The following is a 22633-nucleotide window of genomic DNA, read 5'->3' on the forward strand; positions in this document are numbered from 1 at the left end:
AATGTTTATTTAACTAATATTAAAAGTGAACGAAATGTATCAATAAGCACATAGTCCAGACACTAAAACGTATGTCCTTGCTGCCCACTTATGCAAGGCAGAGGACCTTTCAGCATTGTGCGCTAATCCCCTCCCACCCCCCCACCCCCCACCCCACCCCCGACTTCATTCTCCCTGAAAACTAGGAACAAGTTTATCTTGCTCTTTTTCCAATCCCAAAATATCCTGGATCGTACAGAAAGAAGGCCAGAAACAGCAGCGCTTTTGTCTTCGGGGGGGGAGCTTATCACGGGGCAAGGCGCACATTTCGGAGAGCGGCGATATCCCTGGAGGAAAGGAACCGGCTAAGAAACACAGCCAAACTGACACAACAGCCAGGATAAGCTGCTCGCGCCCCCAGCCCTCAGCCCCCCTCCAATAAACCCACAGGCACTCTGGAGTGTGCCTGCCTGCCCCCCCCAATCATTTGCTTCATCTGGGGTGTACTGGACATTTTCAAACACTTACTGACATGTTCCAGAACACTACATTAATTTCAGATCGCGATGCCAGCGTGCGCACAAAACGCCGCCCCTTCTGTGTCCGTGGTTCAAGCGGACCGGACCGTTTCGTCCAATCGGGACGGCCTCTCAAAAAATCAGCTGTGCGCTCGCTCAACGCGCGTCCATTTCCCCCCCCCTCACGTACTTCTGGAATCCGCGCCGTGGCAACAGACGCGCATTCTGCTGAGCTGATGCGCCCGGCGAGCCGTGAACCTTTAAAAATGTCAGCCCGCGTTACGCAATCCAATCAGCTCCCGGCGCGCGGAATTCCAGCGCTATTTTTAGCCCGGCCCGGGAGGCCTACGGCATGCGCCGAGCAAGGCCACCGCAATACACTGATCCCTGTGATGAAATCACCGTACAGCAGCAGCACCAATACTACCACCAGGGCCATGACGGTTTCCTAAATGTTAACCGACGCCGAATGTTTTTTTCCCCCCCAGTGCTCAGGATTGTACCTGAACACCGGTGCTCAGAGCATGAAGTCCTACAGCCAGGTAGAGGAGGGTGTTAAGTCACCGGCAGAAGGAGAGTCTCGCTTGACAGAACACAGGACTCCGCCACCCAGATGGCCCATAAATAAAGTTTCTCAGCGACAGTAGGCTTTGGGGGTCGGGGGGTAGTCGGAAACTCAACACCGGCACACGCCCGCAACCATGATACCCCTAACCTCTCCAGCCTTCTGGGAGGCAAAAAGGGCACCCCTGTGTAGATGAAGCTGGCCGGTCAGTGTGCGGTCAGTGTGCGGTCAGTGCACGGTCAGTAACTCACCCTAAGAGCCTCGATAACCAGGTCCCGTGCCTCCAGCTCGCCTTCCATGATGCTGAGCAGAGTCAGAAGCTCGGGCTTGCTCAGGTTGTCCATGTTCAACTCGCATTTCTGCAAGACAAACGCAATGCTGAACTCCCATTCCTGGGAACCAAACGCACCATAAAACTACAACACGGTTACAGTGTGCTTGTATTACCAAGACAAAAAGGAAAGGAGGTCTCTGGAGAACTGGACTGGACAAATGTTGCAGTATCTAATGCTAAACAGGTTTTGCTGACAACCCTTTTAAAGCATTCATTTTGAAACAGGTGAGACAGAGCAAACACACTGTCCAGCTGAAAAATAAAAAAATAATTTCAATAAAAAAAAACGTTACTCACGGTGGCTGCACCGAGAAGCCATTAAGCTCAATTACAATTAACGGGCTCGTTAAAATGCTGATTCTTTAAGTGGAACCTACACAGCAGGCAATAATGGTGATGGTAATTTCAAGTGACCAAACCGCTTTGCCACTTAAACGAATTAAAAGCCCCCCACCCCTCCCCTCCCAACTGCATTAAAAATAGTCCGGAGCTCAATGTTTATTTTCCACTTTCAGCCCTCAGAACAGTCGCTGCTCTGTCAACATCCCAAATTCCGCACTCCTGACTGGCTGACCAAAGACAGGAAATGGATTCTGATTGGAGCTGGAAATCAGCCCAAAAAAGGATGACTTCTTCACTGATATCCCCCATCTTAGAGAGGGCATCATCTCTGAAGTCTCTCATCACTGGGGGGGGGGGGGGACCCAAAATGCTGTTGTGACAGGTGCAGGGTGAAAAGGTTATGCAACAGTTTCTTTCATTTTTTCTTTCAGTATGATGGCCCAATCCAGCTGCAGTCAGCATTCTCCATAACTGAATAAAGAAATGACAAACAATACATCTTGTCCGCACCCGGCACGTGTGTCACAGTCTGTACTGTCGGTCATGAGAGAGAGGGAAATCTCCTCATCTTCTCATTCGTTGTCAGGGCCAAAGCACAATGAGATTAGATCCAATCTGAGTACGCGTCAACCCGTTTGATCAAACTAGCAGTGCAATTCAGTGGCGACCACAGCTTCTGCACATACTCACGGCGTACGGCTCAATGCCGCTTACAACCCACCGTCTTTTTGGAAACACCGTTTAACTCCTTGATTGTTTTTCTCCTTCTGGGATCAAGGGAGACGTTGCGATATCTGATTTTATTAAGCCAAGGGGAAGCGCGTCGCTTGGACTACAGCAGGTCATTCTCTTCAAAAGGTCAGCCCAACCTGATCAATGGCATTTCAGCTCCAATGAAAAACAGCTCTGGGCAGTGTGGCGGACAGAAAAGAGCAAGCTATTGATCCTCAATTCCGATCTATTGATCGGACACTTTTATTGTAATATGGTCAATGCAAAAAAAATAATAATAATAATTTTACCTCATGTACATGCGTCTGTATGACTGGAGCTAAATCATCACAGCCGAGGAGGGTAATTTATTGCTTCCACCGGGGATCTGAATTGTGTTTCTGTGCTTGGCGTGGGAGTGGGGGGTGGGGGGCTGAAATGCTGGGGACAGTTTATATGCTGCTCTCTGTTTAAAGGGCAACAAAAACTGAACGTTTATATATTCACTGATAATACAGTAAAATAAAAAAATAAGACAAAGAAATTGGAATATGCCAATCTTCGAGATGAGTCTCCCACCGTGGAAAAATGTTTTCAACTGATGCAATATAGCATCACTGAGGCATGGCCGCTGTCATCACGTTACAGATAAACAGCTCAATCAAAGAGGTGTGTTCTGGACGCAGGGCACGGCAGGTAAGACGTCTAGACAGCCACAGCATAGTAAAACGTGATTTATTTCAACCTTCCGACAGCAGACGGATCAATAAAACACAACAGCACTCAATAACGGTGACATTTCCCTTTAATAAAGTCTGTCTCTCTTGGTTCACATCCCCACACGCGAGGTTTTTACCCATCGGAACACTTTAATTAAGACGGCTGACATTGTGTTTGCACATCACAACATTAGCACAAGGCTTCCTCCCCTCTGATTGAAGTGATCTCTGCAACAGGACCGCCCCACTGGTACGGGCAAAAAGGGAAGGCATGGGGATGTGCAGAATTAGCCACGTGAACTGAACCAGGACGACATGGCCGCCCTCTAACATCTGTCCCCCCCGTAAAACAAGGAGCACAGTTCTGCATCTGAAACGGTTGGGAAAAACCTGGACCGGAGTCCTGTCCACGGTCACTGGAGGACACGGAAAGGGAGCCTGAGGTAAACCATTGGAACAGCATGCCGTGTTCCTCAGAGCAAACCGGGAATCCCGCTTTAAAGGTCCGTGATCTTTAAACCCTTTAAAGGGGTAATGTCACACACACGTGATCAGAATGTTAACTGAGCATTCTAATTCAGTTAAGAACAGTCTAATGTTCCAATGTTTGAATGTTCTTCACTGAACATTCTCACGCTTGTGTAACAATTATTACTGGTAATTGTGAGCAATGGAGTTCTAGAATACTGATTGAGAATATTTGAAAAATAAATAAATAACATTCCCCCAAAAAAGAACTCCTCTTCAACGGGTTAAGTCAGGGTAAGTTGGGTAATTCAGTACTCTAAGCAGCGCAAGACTAGCCAATGAAATTAAGATAAAATTAGAAAGGTATCGAGTGATCATGCACCCTTACCACTACCTCCATGGTGTCAGAAACATGGTGCCACCACATTCCAGAGGATCCGCGTGTGCCCAAGCTCCCAAAAACATTCCTCGTTATTAACACACATATAAAAACCTGCAGATAAAATAAAATGAAAATATACTGGGCTGTGCCAGTGAAGAAGCTCTGTACAGGAAGAGACCGTTTCAGTACAACTGGCTCCAGGGAGTACAGTCTGTTACATGGCACCTACCCAAGGGGTGTCTGATTAATTCATTATCACACAAGGGGAGCCAGAGAGTTCTGGCACATTGCGTTGCATCCCACGACCAGCTCGTGTAAAAACTTCCCGACAGGTGAAGAAAAGAGGGGAAATCGTATGGGCCAACTGGAGGAAAAATAAGCACTTAAAAAATTTTATTTTTTATTTTATTTCAATCAGTAGCCCAATTCGATAAATCGTGTGATATGTGCGTGGGACGACAGAGACGACGGCTTACACGAGGAACATACCACTGAACTCATTTCTCCCCCAAAAAAACACAGAACCCATACAAATCTTAAACCGTGATTACTCATGTCTGAGTTTAATTGCTGTCCATTTAGTCTTAACGCAAAAAAGGGAATGTCCTTTTTAAAAGACCAAACGCAGAGACTGTCTCTTTTCATGAAAGATGCACGATTTAAATTAAACTGAACGTGTCTTTATGAAATGGTAAAATGCATTAAAAGACAATGATAAGCCACAAAACACCCTTTCTGACCAAAGGTATCTTAAGAACTGATGACTCCACTGCGCGTCGCCAACTCCGCAAATTCTCCACAATTGGAACTCGTAGCATTTTACGTTCCGTGTTTACACGCGGTCTCTGGATAATAATAATATTATCATTTAAAATAATACATTCCCATCATAGATTTTCCAAATAACTTAGGCTATACATCCGCTTTAACAAACAAACATTCGACGTCACGGTATATACATTGTCGTGACGTTAAATGTAAAAACAAGATTTAACCATCTGTATTCCAAACAAATGTGAACAAAATATTTAGTAATGCTCTGGAACTGGCTCCGCCAAATTCAGCCATTACAACCGCAAATCACGGCATATAGCCATATTTTGGTGAAATACCCAAACAATTGCTTTTGGTATACAAAGACTGCTTTGCACATATCTACGGGTTACCAGCTAGGCTATTTCAGAGCATGCTTATAAATGGAACCTCTTTCTCGGCTGTGCTGGATACGGCATTTTTATAAATACAAAGTGCACCTCCAAAGAACTTGTGCAGTTGGCTGGTTTGCTTGCTTGCTTGGTTAGTTTGCTTGCTTGCTTGCTCGCTGCATCACCCCAAAAAATAACACCTCTATCTTCCAAGCCGCTCCAAACGATCAGCCAAAGGAGTCCGACAGAAAAACGATTTGCGCGTTCTTTGTCCGACTGCGCAGCAAAAATGAACCACACGCGTAAATATAATTTGCATTTAATCTTTTACTCAACGCGTCTTACCATTTCGACGCTTCCACACACAGCGGTTGTCAGCGTTTGGATCTGAGAAGGCTGCTCCCCACCCGCTCCGTCCGTCGCCATCTTCTCACTGTAGCGTTCTGGTGAAGCGAGAGCACCACACAGATCAGAAAACAACGCATTCGGCACAGTTTTAACTATTGAGCTGCTGAACGTGAATTGAGATGATTAACGAGCCCCCCCATACGACAGTGTGCCTCTGTGCACCGGGCAATGCACAGAACACCCTCATTTGCATACGGATAAAATGTTCCAGCGGTGGCACGGCCTTAGATCAGTAACTCACTCAGTGGTTCTGAAAGGAGGTGCCCGCCTACCCGGGTACACTGGGACATTCAAATGCTAACTCTCCAGTGGGAGAATATATGCAATTATTTCACACTGTGTCGATTTATGAGGGACACGCTCCGTGACCGTAAGAATCACAGCAATATTATTAAGACAATTAACAATATTACCACAGTTAGGTACAAAGATAAATGTACGGTTTTCGACCTGACACTTGATTTTTGTAGGGTTAATGAACCCGAAGTACTTGTCTCAACATTGTCCGAAACATAAGTTTGAATTTTTTTAAGCCTTCTATTTTGTGGTAGTTTTTTTGTCGAAGCATTTCAGTTTCCATTTAGAAAAGTATACTCTCTTTCTCGTTTTTAATGCAAATAAAATTGTGTCAGCAATGTAGGTTACTGTCCCTGCTCCAACACACCTGATTCAAATGAATGGATTGTCATCAAGCTCTGCAGAAGCCTGGTAACGACCCATTCATTTGAAGCAGGTGTGTTGGAGCAGGGAAACATCTACAACATGTAGGGCAGTGGGTCCCCAGGACCATGGTGGAGAAACACTGTTCTACACCAATATTATGTATTCAGCTTAATCCATTTTAGCGGGGAGGGAGGCTGGTGCTGTTGGGAGGGGTTAGGATGGGAAATGTGAAATGTAGCCTGAATCCGTGCCAAATCCAGTTAATTACGTTTGGTGAAATTGACCGGCCTTCAAAGAAAGAAAAGAAAAAATCCATCTGAGCAGAAGCAGATTGGAAGTGAGAGTCAAAGGAAGGACATACAGTCACCAGGACAAAAATCGCATTACACTCCACACGCATCTGCTCGCACGAGCATGTGAACGCTGGTGTAATCAGATCTGTAATCTGTAATGAACATGGCTCGACGTAAGAGCGTAGGGGGTGTAATTCAGTTAACAGTGGAGTTTAATGAGGCGGACAAGTTTTAAACAACTTTGAAGTTTAGTAGCTTTATGCAACGTCCTCTGCCATGTTTCATAGCATGCACAAGGGCATCAGAGGCTGACGGAATAATGACAAAGTAAAATTTGTGTGTTCTGCTAGGACTTGAAAACTAGAGGAGGGTTATTTTGTCACTAATAAGTAAAACCATTACCTTTCGTTTTTATATCACTGTATGTTTTAAAGTTTATTATTATTTTGATTAAATTCAAATGTTACTAATTAGGGTGCTGATAACATTATTGATAACAACAACAAAACAAATAAGAATATTAATAATAATAATAATAATAATAATAATATACATTTTAAGTAATATTCAGATTAATATTATACTACAAACCTGTTGACAAGTGGTTGAAATGTGAACACCTATAAAGATGAGACTGTACAATGTAAAATGTCAAAAAATTTAATTATCATGAGTAATTCAAAAGAAATGTGAGCTGCCCTGCTGGACTGTGATTAGAGAGGCCCTTCAGATATACCCCCCCCCCCCCACCCCATTCATGTGGACTTGGCTCTGGTTGACTCGGCCATTGTTGGGGGCAGCGGTGGCAGTGGTGTCCTGTTCAGAGGGCCAGAGGGCTGTATCCACACAAGGCCCCTCCAGTGTGCTTCCTCAGGCAGGCAGGGGGGAGAAAAGTGACCCCCGGATCCCCTGTCCCGGCCCTGCTCCAAATCTGCAGCCGCTGCAACCCCCACCAGTGCGGATCCGGCCCGCTGTGGGGGGGGGTCAGGGGGCCTGGAGTGTGTCTCTTCCTGTTGACTGTGCGGTGTCACGTGACATAGGGCTCCTATTCAGCAGTAGAGGCAGCAACCAACCAGAGCAGAATTTGACTGAAGCGGCTCAGTGATCTCTTGCCATTACACAGGGACTCACTTTTATTTGCTCCGACAGTCGTTTCGTAGACATAGACGTACGAGCAGGACATCAGGGGCCAATTGCAGTGTACTTAGCTGGAGTTTAAACCTCAGCTTTAAACCTCCAGACCACATAACTGCATTTCAACTGGAGCAGCTAATCCTTATTCCACAGCTTAGGATAGCTGCTCCAGTTGTTGCAGTTTTGTGGTCTAGAGGTTTAAACCTGAGGTTTAACGTTCAGCTAAGTGCACTGCAAGTTCATTTTACAATGGAAAACATGCAGTCATTAAATCATTTTGTGTTCTTAATACAGTAAGGAATTTTTAAATTGATTGTTGCAGCTTTCTATCTTTATTCTTATCTCTACTAGAAGAACTGAAACAATTTTCCTACTATTGACTGATATAAAAACACACTTTACCTTGCTTTTCCCGGCATGATCGTGTGTGTGTGTGTGTGTGTGTGTGTGTGTGTGTGTGTGTGTGCGTGTGTGGGAGGTTTTGCTTCAAGGCAGTTGATTCAGAGTTTTTCTTCTTCTTTCTCTCTTCCTCTAAGTCCACAGAGATCCGAATGCACCTACATTATGATTTGCTTCCTACTATTAAATAACTCATACACCATATCTCGCCTGACACAAGATAAGAATTTAGTCACGGGAAAGCAATGTAACTTCAAGAAACTATAACACATAACTGAGCCTCTGAGGTCTAGCAGGCAGCCGTGCTGCTTTTCAATATTTACACTGACAGCCCTCTGCAGAGCATGAGAAAGGAACAGAAACGAGTGCTGATGACTGCTCACACAGATTGATAGTGCTATATCGCCACCCAGTGGCCCTTTGTATTTCTGTCTGCGGACCAAGAGGCAGAGAAGTACAAACACACATTTTCACTATAGCTCAGCGGTTCAGTGGGAACACCTGTGTATGCTGGTTTTCGTCCCAATCATAATTACAATCCCACAATTTTGCATGCCATGAAGAACAAAAGTCCCATATTTACACTGTGAGTATGGTGATATATTGCAAACAATGACATAAAAAGAGGTTATAAAAAATGTTTTTTAACTGATCAAATTAGACTGAGGTGACTCAGTAGGTTGCTGATTGGCGAAAGTGTGAACACCTGGCCACTAAAACTAACTAATTGTTAGACAATGAAGGATTCAAGGACAGCCCAAATGACAACGAGCCAAACCTGCATTGTGTTAAGAAAATTAAGGAAGAATGTGAACACGTGTGTCCAACAGCCTTAAAGGAGTAAGAGACTGGCTGTAACAAAATCCAGCAAACACAGGGGTGCCCCAGTACTGCGTTTGAGACCGCTGTAGATTCAATCGCTTCACCAAGCCCTTCCTCTGACGTTCTGCGCTTGTTTTGTGAATCGATGAGGTGATTTAGAAGAGGATGACCGATGAGGAGGAGGGGCTGAGCCTGGATGAGGACAAGGGTCTTTTTGTATAACCTTAACACAGGGGTGCACAACAAGGGGCTGATCCGTTTCAGCATTTTGTGCCGACTTCTCTTCTTAATTATTCAATTAGCTCAATCGTATTTGATCTGAAAATTGCATAAGCACCAGCTGCAGCTGCACACTGCAAGCGTATCCTAAAGAGTTTACTGTGCCCAGGTCCAGGAGTTAACCAGCCTAGTTCATAGAGCTGTCAAAAAACAAAAACTAAGGTAATTGGTTGGAACATTGACCAGCATGCACACTGGCCCCCCAGGACCGGAGTTGTGCACCCCTGCCTTAACACAAAATGAAAGGCATTCAGACATAACTGCAAAGTTTGTCTGTTCTTTTTCTGTTAGTGCCTCCACCGGCAATCGCTCCAACCTTGACAAATGTGGCAGGTAGACGAGAGGCACATGCCAAATGTCAAATCGGGTCTGGGCAGTGGACTCATCAGACTAATAGCACTAGACTGAAAATCTAATTTTTTAAAATTATATGTCAAAGTTCTGAAGCCATGAAAAATACCTTTTACCAGTCTGGTATTACTGCTGAAAGGTACATTTGCCTCAATCTTTCATCTGGACTTTATTTTATCACATAGACTCAGTGGAGGACCTGTGGTGTCTGTGTGGGTAGACGTGATGCGTTTGTCCAGAAGCAACGGCCACTTCCTCCAGTAGCCGCACTGGGTCGCGCACCGGGTCCCGAACGCAGACTGAGAGAAGTGGCCCCTCCAACAGCCATTTTACCAGCAATTTCTGACGGGCCCCACCGGGTGAAACTGACCTCATTCTCCAGCAGATGGCGACATCATTCCAACTGCGTATCCCGGGAGACCTACGCCTGAAGAATGAACAGGCTTCTCTAGGCCAGGCGAAATAAAACAGGGAAAAAATAGACCCGTGATAGAGCATGCGATACCGTACACAAGCGTGTTTACTCAGTGCTGACACACACTGTAAAGCCAGTTTTCATTGTGTGTTTACCTTCTAATATTTTATTCAAACACAACCGGCACCAGAGGATCTACCTGCAGCACGTCTCAATGAAAGAGGAGCTGTCGGCCTGCAAGCACCCTCCTGATGAGGGCATGTTTACTGTGTAGAGCTGAGGAAATGTTTCAGTGAATGATCCGGGTGTATTCTGTCAGTTGAACAGGAGCGTATGAAAAACATCTCCATGGTTACCTCTCATATTCAGCCTATGAGATAAGCCATGTTGTGGCTGTAAGCTATAAATGCTGGGCTCTGTCTGGTTCTGCACATAAAATTTCTGCACCTTCCTTACGGCTGAAACACATGCAACAGATGGCATAATCCCCCATGCCCTTGAAGAAGTTTTCAGAAAACGGACACCACAAACGATTCAGATTAGTTGCATATTTTTAATGTGTTCAGCATGATGTCAGTTTGAGCAGTAAAAAGCAGGGATAGGAAATTCCATATATAAAACATGACCTTTTTTTTTTTTAGCTGAAAGACGCGTTCAAGAAGCACTATTATCATTATCATATAGACAAACAGTTTACACAAATGCAACAGTATGAAATGGTGAGATTATGTCATTATAATATGTTCCCCCATTCCAGTGTGAGGGGAGGGACCCTTTAGCTTTATAACAGGTCCTCACCAGTGTCTGTAGCAGTGCGCCAGACCTGGGTCAAATACATATTTGTTTTGGATTCCAATACTTTTCTGCGCTCTGTTGATCTTGCCTGGTGTAAGTGAGCCAGCCAATGTGACCAGAATGCGGCGTTAGCACTTTTTGAAAGTATTTAATTGGTTCAAATCCGCCAGACAAGATCAGTAAAGCACAGAAAAGTGTTTGAATCCAAAACAAATGCGTATTTGACCCAGGTCTGCAGTGCGCTAAGCAATAAGGATTGCGTCACAGATCGCCACGCAAGATGACTATTAAAGGCACTTAGGGATGCTCTTAAAAATAAAATAAAAATCACTACAATTTGTACTCAATATTTTGGTACATGAAATCATTTGAATATAGTTTTTTAAACAAAAAAGAAAATAAATTCTGCATTAGACAATTAACCCCAGAGGAAGTCAGTAGTTGAGCGTACCACGTAAACACAGTCAGTGGACCTCAAAAAAAAGATTTATAAATTTTTGGCACTTTGTGCACTACCAGTCCCTTTTCTCTGGGTTTGGCGTTCTCACAGAACACCTCTACGTGCCTCTTTAAATACTACAACGGGGCTGTCGGGCTCCAGCCCTGGAGAGCTGCAGTGTCTGCCAGCGTTTGTCGCGTTTCGCCTCTTAAGGGATGCCTTTAAGTCATCGCATAGACGAGTCTACACACCTCGTTTTCGAGGCTTACACTGACTACTGGTCGAAGGGGAAACCCCAAACCCTGCAGACACCGCAATAGTCCAGGACTCCAGTCAGACAGCCGACGCTACGACGCTAGCCTGTACAGCAGCTGTTAAAGCTCAGTGAACCACAGCGAAACAAATTTCACACGTTTTCTTCACTTTCAGAGAGAAAAGCAGGATTTTTCTTATGCTTGACAGTGACACGCGCACGTATCTAGAAGTGCTCAGCCTTCATAACTGAAGAGGGCCTTTTTAAGTACGTTTTAAGTTCCAGGTGTGTGGCTGCATACTTCAAGTGACATTTTTTTTTTTCACGGGGCGGAAAATACTAAAATTAGACCATTCGCGGCCACGTTCTCAGTGGTGTGCTCCTCTGGAAGGAGGGGACAGCCACTGCAGACCCAGGGTGACCCCCCCCAGAGGAACAGACAGAGCAGGGGGGTTTAAGGGCGACTGTGCCTGGGTGCTGGAATGTTCTTTTGGCTGTGCGTCTGTCCATCCGGTCACATGGGGGAGGGTGGAGTAAGCAAGCATACAGCAGCAGGCCCAAACCAACGCACCTTTTTCGTCAGGCGACCGTCTGACAGAGCTTTCCGGGTTTGGTGGCATAGGCACCCCTCCCTGGCACCCCCCCCTCTGAGCAATCCCCCCACCCACCGACCCTGGTCCCCAAAACCCGGCAAACCCCAGTTTTTAGGACATCCAACATAATGAGAGGGAGGGCACTTCCTACCCCTTTGAGAACAATGGAATGAACAATGTGGGGGAGGAACAAAACAAACAAACAAACAAACAAAAAAAAAGCAGGAATAAAATCTAACAGGAAAAAAGGAATGAAAGGAGGCGGGGTCATAGGCCCCGCCCACCCCCACATAGCCACGCCCCCTCCCTCTAGACAATTTCTCATTTCCTGGTGTTCTGGTTGTGATTTTCTTGGCTCTGAGGTCCCTCCATCCCCCCAACCTCCCACCCACCCACCCACCCCCCAACCTTCTTCCCCCCCGCCCCCCTCCTCCTCCTCCTCCTCCTCCTCCTCCTACACCTCCTTGGTGGTGCGCACATGGATGCTGCTGAAGCACTTGCCCACGGCCTCGAAGAAGGGGTCGCAGAAGGTGTGGATGCAGATGGAGTAGACCCGGCTCAGGCAGTGGATCTCGATCAGGTAGCTCTTGACGCACGGCACCACGGCCCAGATGTGCAGGAAGGAGAGGATGGCGAAGAAGATGCCCCACACCAGCGCCAGCGGGATGCCCACCAGCGCCGTCAGCAGCCGGTAGAACCAGTACTTGGTCACGGTGAAGGTGGTGAAGCTCGCCTTCCACACGCCGTCGAAGCTGTACGTCCCCGGGGGCTCTGCGATCACGTCCTCGAAGTCCACCTGGGGTGTGTGTGTGTGTGTGTGTGTGTGTGTGTGTGTGTGTGTGTGTGTGTGTGCGTGTGTGCGAGTGCGTGTGCGTGTGTGAGTGTGCGCGTGTGCGTGAATGCATGCATATGTGTGTGTGAGACAGTGTACATGTGTGTATGTCACAGTATGTATGGGAGACAGTAAGTGTGGGATTGTGCAGGTACGTATGTGTGTGTGTGTGAGAGAGAGAGAGACGGGGGGGGGGGTCAAGAAATGAGACATATTTTCAGCATTTCCTCATTGGAACATTTTAATTTGGCCTTTAAGGAACTCAACAAATCACAGAGCAGCACAGACCCTGCAGCTCCACTGCAGGTCACAACAGAGAACCCCAGCTGCAGCGTGGAGCCCTGGCTGCCATAGCAACGCTCCAGGCACACACGGCTACAGCGCTTGTGCAGACCCACAGTGGAACACTGGCTCATTTTAGGACATACAGAACAGCGCAATTTTATTTTAGTTTGTCACCAGGCAGAGACCTATATAATGTGCCTGATGCTTTATGCTGAACCTGGATCTTTGTGTTTTTGTCTTGAAAACTTCCTAATTTCTAAGATACTTGCTATTTCTCATCCGGGCATTGATTTTAGGGAGCAAACTCTCACTGTCGAGTGAGCTCTGGCGGAGTGAAGAAGCTAAACTTGCTTCGGTTATGAGGACAAAGCGTTCTGCGGGCCGGCTGGATCCTGGCAGGCCTCTTCCTTCACAAACGTAAACGCTGGGTCTTAGAGCAAACACACCTCACCAAGTATCAACATTTGCTCTCTCTTGCGAGCATTTGCCCATGACTTCACTGCTACTGAGGGCATGATGGCACAGTGGAAAAAACACACACACACACACACACGCGCACACACACACACACACACATACTGGGCAAAGAAGGACTTTCCAATGGCTTTCCAAATCATATGTATGCATTTACTCCATGACTAAACTGACATCTGCCATTGATTAGTAAATACAATGAGTGTGTTCTTCAAATGATTTTTTTTTTTAAAGAAACACAATCGGGACTGTGGGAATGGAAAGACATTATTTTCTTCTTTCCAAATAAACACTCACTATATATAGTATGTGTGCGTGTGTGTGTGTGTGTGTGTGCTGTATTCCCATACAATTTTACAGGATGCAGGAAATTCAATCAAGAACAAGTTTCATCCAAGACTCAATGGAATCGGGGGGGCTGGGGGGGGGGGGCATTTTCAGCTAAAGCAAATCTGCAATCCTCATCAAATGAGAAGACCGTTGATAACACAGATTCTGTGATTAAGTTTTGTTTTTTCCCCCTGTTGAAACCCTGTGTTTAAAAAAATACCACATCCATAATGAGAGACTCAACCCACTATGAGAGCGAGAGGTTTGGCTCTGTCAGTGTCACACTGCATTCAGGCCACCAGGGGGTCCCCGCTTTATCACAGAAACACCAACTCTGATGCTTTGGGTAGGTGTTCCTCCCAGAGCAGAGAGTGAGAGAGAGAAAAAGAGAGAAAGAGAGAGAGAGGCGATATCAGTGACAGCATTCCACAGCATTACGAGCCTGCAGCGTAACAATGCCCCTCTCCTTGCCAACACCGGTCATCCAGGGGAAGCTGGTTCACTCCCAGCGCACAGCATGAATCCTGGGAGCATTTTATTACGGACAAATGACCCACTCAAAACTCCACCCCGCTGGGAACGGTTTCTACTTTACCCCCCTCTTGGGTGCCTTAACCCCCTCTCCACCCACCCCCCCCCACCCCCACACCCCACCACCACCACCAGCGCCAGCACCACTCCTCAAGAGATTGCAGTACTGTCCCACTGTGTTATGAAAAGAATGTAGTCTATGAGAGGAGCACATCTATTGTAGGGGAAAGTGTATTTTTGTAGCGAGCTCTTTGATGTGGTGGCAGGGCTGTTTGCAGAGTGAGTGCAGCTGGGTTTCTCTGCAATGCAGCGGTCAAGTTTGGTAGAGAGCGCACTGTACATTCCAGAGGTATTCCCCGCGTGCCACACGTACGGGAGGGGAAGCTGCCTGGGAGAGGTTAGCCCAGGTTTCAATAGAGCTGCAGCTAACCTTCTTGTCATAGGGTGTGTCCGCTTATGACCATAAACACCTAAACAGGCCAATAGGAGCTTGCACACATACAAGGTGCACTGTGGTCCAGTCTAAGAAAGCTGATCCTGTTGCGGTCACCTCAGAACTTCAAACAATGCACATTCTATTCCACTTTAACTGTCGTTCCCTTCCACTTCAGTCTAGTGCCTCTGCATTTGTTCTAGTCCTAGAAGAGCCACCTCTTATATTCTATCTGCTGTTATAACTCAATGCCCTTGTGTCCAAAGTGCTCTCCACTCTGTTCCAAGTGCTGTTCTAAGAAATTCTGCGCTATGAGTCAGAGCCACAGTGTGGACCAGAGCGGATCTCCGGGGACGGTCAGACTGTCCTCTCGTTTCCCGTGCCATCCATCGGGAAGGGGGGGTGGGGGGGGTTCTGAGCATGTGCGAGATCCCCACATTCCGGCTCCGCCCCTCTCACCCAGACGCAAGGGCGTTCCCGCCTCCCACCAGGCCAAGGCCACCACTTCAAAATGCCAAATTAACCTCGCAGGGGAAATATTCAACATAGGGGAGAGGAGTCGGAGATCGGCCAGATGGGCAACAAATGTGACTCCCTGGTCTTAAAACGCTTTAGCTTGTGTATTTTTAGTTTGGGGGCCAGCTGATTAAAAAGACACACCTATGAAAGTTGCAACCCCCCCCCCCCCCCCCCCCCAGAGACACACACACACACACACCCCACACTGTCCTCAGATACACTGGCCATACTGAAAACGACTTAATTTAAGACAGATGTCCAAATATATAAGAAGAGATTTCTGTCAAGCATTCTTTGGAGTTTACATGTATGATCAAACTGAATACAGTTGAAAATAAGCCCTTTGCAAATCGTGCACTTGTTGCACCTTGACAGCACTCGATTGATGCATTTACAGCTTCAGAGTACCACGTCACAACTAAAAAAAAAAAAGGAAAGAAAGAAAGTGTTCAAGCGGAATTAAACGGAACAATTGGACACTGTGCGTGCAAGCGTTCTGACTAAGGATGGGACAGGCACGAGGCAGTTTGGAGCACCTTTTTTCTCGGTTGCTTACAAAGCAGAAATCAGTGGCGTGTTGGATCCCAGGGCATTTTCACGCACGAATTAATTCAGCTTTCAGACACATATGGTCAGATGACAAGTCATTGGCGGACTGAATGGTCTTTATTGACATGCGTAAACCATGCGTAAGATTCCAGCGCTTTAACGTGACAATATAGCTGCATTTCATTAATAATTTTAAAAGCATAATTTGAGTAACTGAAACTCAAACTAGCAGAACGCTCAGTCCGTGTCAAGTTTAACGTTTGTGTTAAAGTAACAGGCATTTTACTGACGCACCTCGCACAAGAAGCTGCCCTTTCCTGCGACAAATCAAAATGCACGCAGTTTATTAAATGGTCACAAATTAAAAACTGTCACATTTTGCAAAGCATATATGACATATTACAATTTTCCTGAGCATCATCATAGACACATACTTCAATTTTAAGGTCCAAAACCGGCGGTAGTGTATGGAGTTGTGGATTTCCACTTACCTTTACAACCTCGTCGTTTAAGTGCTTGGGGTCCCGATTGACCAGGTCGATTTCCTTCGTGTGAACATCATCAAATGCCTTCTCGTTGATACCGTCGTCATCCATACTTTTGTTGTTTGGTTTGTAAATATTCCCTTGTTTCCTAATGAATGGCGAGTGTACGTATTCCTAGTAGTCCAATAAGAACGAAAATAAAGTTAAGTGCGGCAGAGTACGAGCTTGCAGCCTGTCTCAGCCTGGGGTGGTTTTAAATGGATTTAAATGGTTTGTACCACACCCCTCTGAAACAGTGTTCTCACTCTCACCACAAGGGGGGACTACAAAATTATCCTCCCCAGCCACAGCGAGCACGCACATACAACCACCTTTTCAGCGTGTCCACAGCTTGCATTGAATTTCACACCTGACTTTTCAGTCCTTTGGTCAACATAGCAACGCCAAAAACAGACAAGTATAATACTTGAATTAGGCTCAAATAGCAATTGGGAAATGTTTCTAGTTCCTAAATGCAAAATAAAAGTGCACGGTAGTCTATTGATAAATGCACATAACTAACCGTAACATGAAGACAGAATGTGCCAATTGTGCGTAATTGTAGTTCGTCTTAGAATATAACTTGTTTTTCTCCATTGGCATAACCATAAATGATAATATGAGAAGCCAAGTCAAGTAGACAAATGGTTAAACAAATAGGCACGCACATTCCGTTAGGGTGATGATAAACTTAAAGTGTGAAAAGCAGTTACTGTAGGCTCACGATGAAAAAGACTTCAGTTAGAAATCTGTGTTGTCTTCCAGACATAGGTCGCCACACTTTAATTGATTGCACAATTATAGATCCACGAAACATCACTTTCAAAGCACAACGGCGACTGGAAATGCGCGCGTCCGACCCAGGCAACCGCTGTAATCTTGAAGTAAGTGAAAACACCAGTTAAGTACGGACGAGACGGGAACATACCTCCGTCCCCTCGTCCTTAAGTCCTCCAGTCATTCTGTCTCTACTATAAAGAGCGATACGACAATGTCTGTCAAGGCAGTACGGAACTTTTCAGTGGCGATACAGAACCCAAAATGGGAGGCGTGCGGACTTAAATTATCCAGCTTAAGAGGAAGCGTAGTTAGGCTGACATCAAGTCCTGTCACGTAATATTTCCGCGTTGCTCTCAAAGTACAGTGTAATGCTTGTTAGAGACACGGTGCGACTTGCTCTGTAATACAGTGCGCCTTAGTCGCCAGGTAACCACGACTGCAAGATTGGTTGCGTAATTATGTATAAAAATCGAAAAACATAAAACAATAACGCGCATAAATTATAATTATACAATACATTGCTGTGGTCGTTACTATTTTTATTATTGTCGTTATGAGTTTATTGTTATTAATGTCATCTGTTGTATTATTCATGGAAAATGTGTATTGCGTGCGTGTAAACCCATATTTGTATATCTATACAGCTGCAAACCCAACTCATTGTGTTGCTTTTCACAGTTGAGCTTTTAGCTTTTAGCCAACTGTGATGGTTGTTGGTTTTACACAGCTATGCATTTTCAGTTAACCACCTGAAAAGGAATGGATTTGTTGTGTTTAATGGTATTTCAATTCATTTTCCGTTCATTTTTGCCACTTGAATGAATTGCTGCTTATACAAATAATGTAGGATTTATTTTCAGTAATTTGTTATATGACCCTAAGAAATATATTAGCCATATGAAATGGAATTGCAACAGCTGTCCCAATGGGCAGATATAAATCAAAATAAGTTTCCTCTGTCCCAACTAAGAATGCAAATCTGACACTTTGTTACAGGTATACACCTACTAGCAATATAAAGCAAAATAAATTAAGTTTACCAATCTGTTAACCATTTAAGTTGAGCACTTGAGAGCGGTATGAACAGAAATGAGAGCATGATCCCCACGGATAGGATTAGCAAACCGGTGGACTCCGCTAGTGGATCCCGTGTGTGTGTGAAAAGCCTTGTTTTGTGAAGGCAAGGCCACAGCAGGTCAGAGATAATGCAAAAGCAAGCAAAAATACAGCTGTCAAAGCAGGCAGTAGTCTATGGCAAAGGTTTTTTTTTTGTTTGAATATGAAGGCAACACACACAAAGGCACACAAATTACTTGTGACGATGTGTAGAATCTGGCACTGTTTTTCACAGGGGAGATGCGCTCTGAGTGGTATGCATGATCCAGGGCCACTGCAAATCAGCTGATTTTGAATAACTGTCACTCCCAAGATCTTGTCATACTGCAAAAGACTGCACATTTCAAACTCCAGGATAATAAAAGGAGTGTGTAGTAATCTTGACACATTTCCTTGACTAGTCACTTCCCTTACCAAGCCATGCATATCAATCTACGATCCTCCTGAAGTTTAGTCATGAATAACCCCTAGGTACATTAACATTCAGTTGTTATTATTACACACAAGAGTGCTAGCCTACTGGTGAGGTGTTAACAGTTAAAACATTTTAGGGCACTAGCTACTTGATGGAAAATGGCTCTTTTTCAAGAACGGAGTGTAATTTACAACATCTAGCAGCCACAGATGATTTGAATCAGCAAACTAATAGTCAGGTCTGCAGCAGTTCTCCACTGGGCATTTCCTTACGTAACACTGTGGAATCTATGATTTACACGTAGCCCCGAGCCTGCATAGCAGGGTGAGTGTGAATATAGTCTTCATGGCTTCATTATATGGGAATGCACTGCACACAAACCATGACTTAACACGCGTCCCTTATGAGGCGAGGCTAATGTGATTTTTTTCCAAAGACTGAAATACATGTTCGCTACTTTTCCGCAACATAAAAAAAATATTAAGTCTGAATTTTGTGACGGCACGTCACATGACCATTTTGCCTATGAGCCAATCAGTTAATACCCTACTGCGCCAAACGGGTTGGCACTGTGTTGAATGGTACATCCGGGCAAAGTAATGTTTTATTCACCACTCCTTAAATGCATACCACTAAAGCTTTGCCTACAAAAGCAAGGCTGTTATTAAAAGCACAGTGAGATCAATGCAGTTGCAGCAAAAAGTTTTATTTGGCCTTACTGCATATCTGTGTGTTTTTGTGTAAATATGCACATTATATTATATCTTTTAATAAATCGGACTCTAAATGGTCCATTTTTAGACAATATATTCAATAATTTAAAAACCAGTCCAGTATTGCATTGCACAGTCATGTAACGTCTTACCAAACCCATCTGAGGCTAACTTTACTGCAGCTCACATTGCATTTGATCCCATAGAACCATGTGGACAAAATGTCGTCTGACTCAGGAGACGACGTGGAAGCAGAGGAAGACATCTGGTCGCGAATGGAAGGCTTTGCTTGTCTCGGCTCTTGCGGCCTTCATCTCGTCGTCTCAGTTTTCCAGGACCTTGGCGTCGACGGCGGACAAACACGCGCCCGCGCTGTGGAAGAGCGGGGCGATGAACCTGTCCGTCAAACTCCGCCAAACGGTCCGGAGGGGGGGCAGGACCATCAAGAGGCTTCGGATCGCGGGCATCGCCACCCTGTCAAAGAGGAACGGAGGGCCCCGTTTGCTGTTTCACTTCACTTAGGCCAGGGGTGTCCAATCTTATCCAAAATAAAAAGGGCCGGTGTGGGTGCAGGTTTTTGTTCTAGCCCAGCGCTAAGACACCTGATTCTACTTATTGAGGTCTTGATTGAGGACCATGACCACTTAATTGACTGAATCAGGTGTTGTAGTGCTGGACTAAAACAAGAACCTGCGTCCACAGTTTTTGGATCAGATTGGACAACCCTAACTTAGACTAATATATTTATCATACACTTTCCATTTTTTCATTGTTATTGAACTTTTCAGCAAGTCGGAAGAAGGCACAACCTAAATTACATCAAGTCGTACCAAAGTTGCTTAGTGCACACTGAATTGCATTGGGTAAGTTCAAAGTTTCTGGATGTGCACTAAATTATATTAAGTTATATCAAAGTTGCTTAGTGCATACTAAATAATTCACTGTTGTCTCATAATAAGCAATGCTATGGGAAAAAATGGTTAACATATGGAAATATTACGCATTACGCAAATATTTCACAGTCACCCATGCAAACGCTAAAGCATCGCTCCGTGACCTCTTGAACGAATTCTTGGAACGTTCAAACAAGAATTCGGTGGAAAATGTGTTGCTGTAAGGCAGGTGAGAACGATGACAATTTAACAGGAATTGTGCAATCATCTATCTTCTACTGCTAGTCATATCTGCACGTAACCACATGGTGTGAACATAACACCTTTTAGGTAATTCAGGTTTTGAGTATCCCATCTGTCTGGTTTGGGACTCTGACATAGACAGTGACACAAACGCTTAAGCGAGTTATTAAAAATATATTAAGTGGCCAGAGAAGAAAACGCTATAAGCACTGGTAATTCATTGGCAGTTGATTTGAACAACATCGAGTGTTATGGCAAGGCTATAACAAACACGACAGTATGTAAACGCACGGTGAAGGATTCATACCAAATATGTACGCAGCTGAGGACCGCAAAGGCAACCCCGGCAACAAATGACAGTGGGATGGCCAGTACCGTCGTCAGCAGCCGGTACAGTACATATTTAACCAGTTCGAACACCGCGTGACTTCCGATCCACACTTTGTCGAAGCTGTGAGCTGTGCCGGGCTCGCCGACGACATCCTCGAAGCTAACCTGTGGGGCAAGATTGGCACTGTTTCAAAACGACGCGCAAACTGGGTAGACCGCACTTGAGCGTGGGTTTGATACCCCTCGTACTGTTTTGTCGCTGAAAAAGAGCCGACTGCAAGCGCATGTGCGGACAGTGGTCTGTTTAGCTGCTGGTCGACAAGCGCACGCCATGGACATAAATGCGTCTGAACAAAAACGCAAGCTACATAAATTAGATGGAATCCACACAATGGTAGGCAAAAGCGAGACACTCTTGATAGTTGGATTAAAGTATTGTACAAGCTAAAGCTTTCAGCCCGACAAGTAGTTTTATTTGGTTTAGCACTGCTAAAGTCTTCCCAGTCCCCATTTACCTTTAAGTTTCCATTTGTGTCTTGCGGGTCTCTATCTGGCGTCTCCGTAAATACTTTATCTTTCTTGTTTAGAATAGGTTCAACAGATCTATTGAACTCGTCTTCGTCCAAAATAATGCTCGTCTCGGATTTCTCATTTTCGAATCCCATTTTCAGCTCGCAGTCGCTTCAGTGTGGAGTGCGCTGCGCGCGCGCATAGTAACCGGACGGTAAAACGCACCAAGAAAAGACTCACGCCCCCGTTCGCAAAGCAGCGCACTATGGCGTTGACACAGCATTGCTTCTGTAGTCACGTCTTTGGTGACAGTCCTCATAATTTATGCATTGCAGTGTAGATGTATGAACTTAACTTTGATTTAAACATTCATTTAAAACGAAATTACGCATGGAAACTGTTTATGCTTAACAGTGGGTAGTTCGCACGGAAAATGGGTACCCTGAAATAAAGCCATGAAATGTTTCAGTTTGTCCCGCATTCCTTAAAGCTCTGGCCTCTGTGAATGAGACCAAAGGGTTTATTGGGTGTAACAATTAAAGCAAGCAAAACCGTTTCAAAAGAACTCTGCAAAAAACAGTCGTCAATCTTCCTACTTTCCCATTTTGGAATGGGAACCCTTTTAATTTTCTTAGTTTGTGACTGGAATTGAGTCTGCAAATAAACCAGTGCAGCATGGGTGGTGTCATACATGTCTTCAGGACACAGGCCAGTAGCCTTGAAAGATTATACATTAATTACAGAGTCTATAAAAGATAATGAAAGAAAGCTGTAAATGCATTCTTCAGACCACAATATCTATAGCAGGGAGGAGCTGTTGTGAAAAGGGTTCCTTGCAGCATTTAGACTTTGTCCCTTGTTTTCCTGAGAGAATCTCTAAACCTGATTTCAATTTAAATCATAAATGTGAACCTTTCACACAGATCGTATGGTAACTGAAGCTACTGGGGCTCAAGGGTGCGGCAGCTGTGTCACGAGCAAGATTCAAACCCGCGACCCCTCCGGTCGCCGTTCCGCTTTGCTGCAGTCTGCCTGGCGCTGCTGTCTGTGAATGGGAAAAGCGAGCTGTGTGGATCGAGCGTGGCTCTGTGCCGCGCTGGAAAGGCTCTCCCGCCACACTATGAGCTGTGTGGTGAGAGAGAGTACAGC

The 22633-nt window shown here is 45.2% G+C and overlaps 3 protein-coding genes and 1 long non-coding RNA gene across 10 annotated transcripts in view; 1 reads left to right on the plus strand and 3 right to left on the minus strand.

The window, feature by feature from the left end:
- Positions 1-8476, minus strand: part of LOC135245882 (cortactin-binding protein 2-like) — a 35028-nt gene extending 26552 nt beyond the window's left edge. Inside the window, exons 1-4 of one of the 6 annotated variants that reach the window (XM_064319243.1) lie at positions 8064-8476; positions 7278-7544; positions 5509-5606; positions 1314-1421 (exon numbers count right to left, since the gene is read on the minus strand). In XM_064319243.1, coding sequence (XP_064175313.1) covers positions 1314-1421; positions 5509-5589 — 189 coding nt within the window. In that variant the 5' untranslated portion in view covers positions 5590-5606; positions 7278-7544; positions 8064-8476. Of the gene's footprint in view, positions 1-1313; positions 1422-5271; positions 5402-5508; positions 5607-5812; positions 5994-6021; positions 6161-7277; positions 7573-8063 lie in introns of those variants that run through there. The other 5 variants (XM_064319242.1, XM_064319244.1, XM_064319241.1 and 2 more) reach the window with 5 other exon arrangements.
- Positions 8477-8779: 303 nt separating this feature from the next.
- LOC135245887 (uncharacterized) lies at positions 8780-11791 on the plus strand. The gene is made up of 2 exons (XR_010327435.1): positions 8780-9090; positions 9698-11791. It is a non-coding gene; the product is annotated as an uncharacterized LOC135245887 (long non-coding RNA).
- A 635-nt stretch (positions 11792-12426) lies between these two features.
- On the minus strand, positions 12427-17606 carry LOC135245885 (caveolin-1-like). 2 transcript variants are annotated; one of them, XM_064319249.1, is made up of 3 exons: positions 17413-17606; positions 16452-16619; positions 12427-12803 (listed from the first exon to the last, which is right to left on the minus strand). In XM_064319249.1, exons 1-3 carry the CDS (start codon positions 17443-17445, stop codon positions 12462-12464), a joined length of 543 nt encoding a protein of 180 aa, XP_064175319.1. In that variant the 5' UTR covers positions 17446-17606; the 3' UTR covers positions 12427-12461. The 2 variants fall into 2 exon arrangements, with proteins under 2 accessions (XP_064175319.1, XP_064175320.1); XM_064319250.1 differs by lacking the exon at positions 17413-17606 and having other exon boundaries at positions 12429-12803; positions 16452-17320.
- A 1874-nt stretch (positions 17607-19480) lies between these two features.
- LOC135245886 (caveolin-2-like) lies at positions 19481-21729 on the minus strand. Its single transcript, XM_064319251.1, has 3 exons — positions 21490-21729; positions 20952-21139; positions 19481-19982 (listed from the first exon to the last, which is right to left on the minus strand). Exons 1-3 carry the CDS (start codon positions 21637-21639, stop codon positions 19832-19834), a joined length of 489 nt encoding a protein of 162 aa, XP_064175321.1. The 5' UTR covers positions 21640-21729; the 3' UTR covers positions 19481-19831.
- Positions 21730-22633: the final 904 nt, after the last annotated feature.

This window comes from Anguilla rostrata, chromosome 19, assembly GCF_018555375.3.
Source record: "Anguilla rostrata isolate EN2019 chromosome 19, ASM1855537v3, whole genome shotgun sequence".
In the NCBI taxonomy this organism is placed as follows: Eukaryota; Metazoa; Chordata; class Actinopteri; order Anguilliformes; family Anguillidae; genus Anguilla; species Anguilla rostrata.

Excerpts from the sequence above, each read along its gene's own strand:
- LOC135245886 (XM_064319251.1), bottom strand. The coding sequence starts at position 21,639 with ATGGGATTCGAAAATGAGAAATCCGAGACGAGCATTATTTTGGACGAA. Across the intron at positions 21,140-21,489 it reads ACACAAATGGAAACTTAAAG|GTTAGCTTCGAGGATGTCGT; the intron begins GTAAATGGGGAC and ends CTTGCCCCACAG. Across the intron at positions 19,983-20,951 it reads CTCAGCTGCGTACATATTTG|GGTGGCGATGCCCGCGATCC; the intron begins GTATGAATCCTT and ends CCTCTTTGACAG.
- LOC135245885 (XM_064319249.1), bottom strand. The coding sequence starts at position 17,445 with ATGACTGGAGGACTTAAGGACGAGGGGACGGAG. Across the intron at positions 16,620-17,412 it reads TTAAGGACGAGGGGACGGAG|GAATACGTACACTCGCCATT; the intron begins GTATGTTCCCGT and ends TTGGACTACTAG. Across the intron at positions 12,804-16,451 it reads TAAACGACGAGGTTGTAAAG|GTGGACTTCGAGGACGTGAT; the intron begins GTAAGTGGAAAT and ends CACACACCCCAG.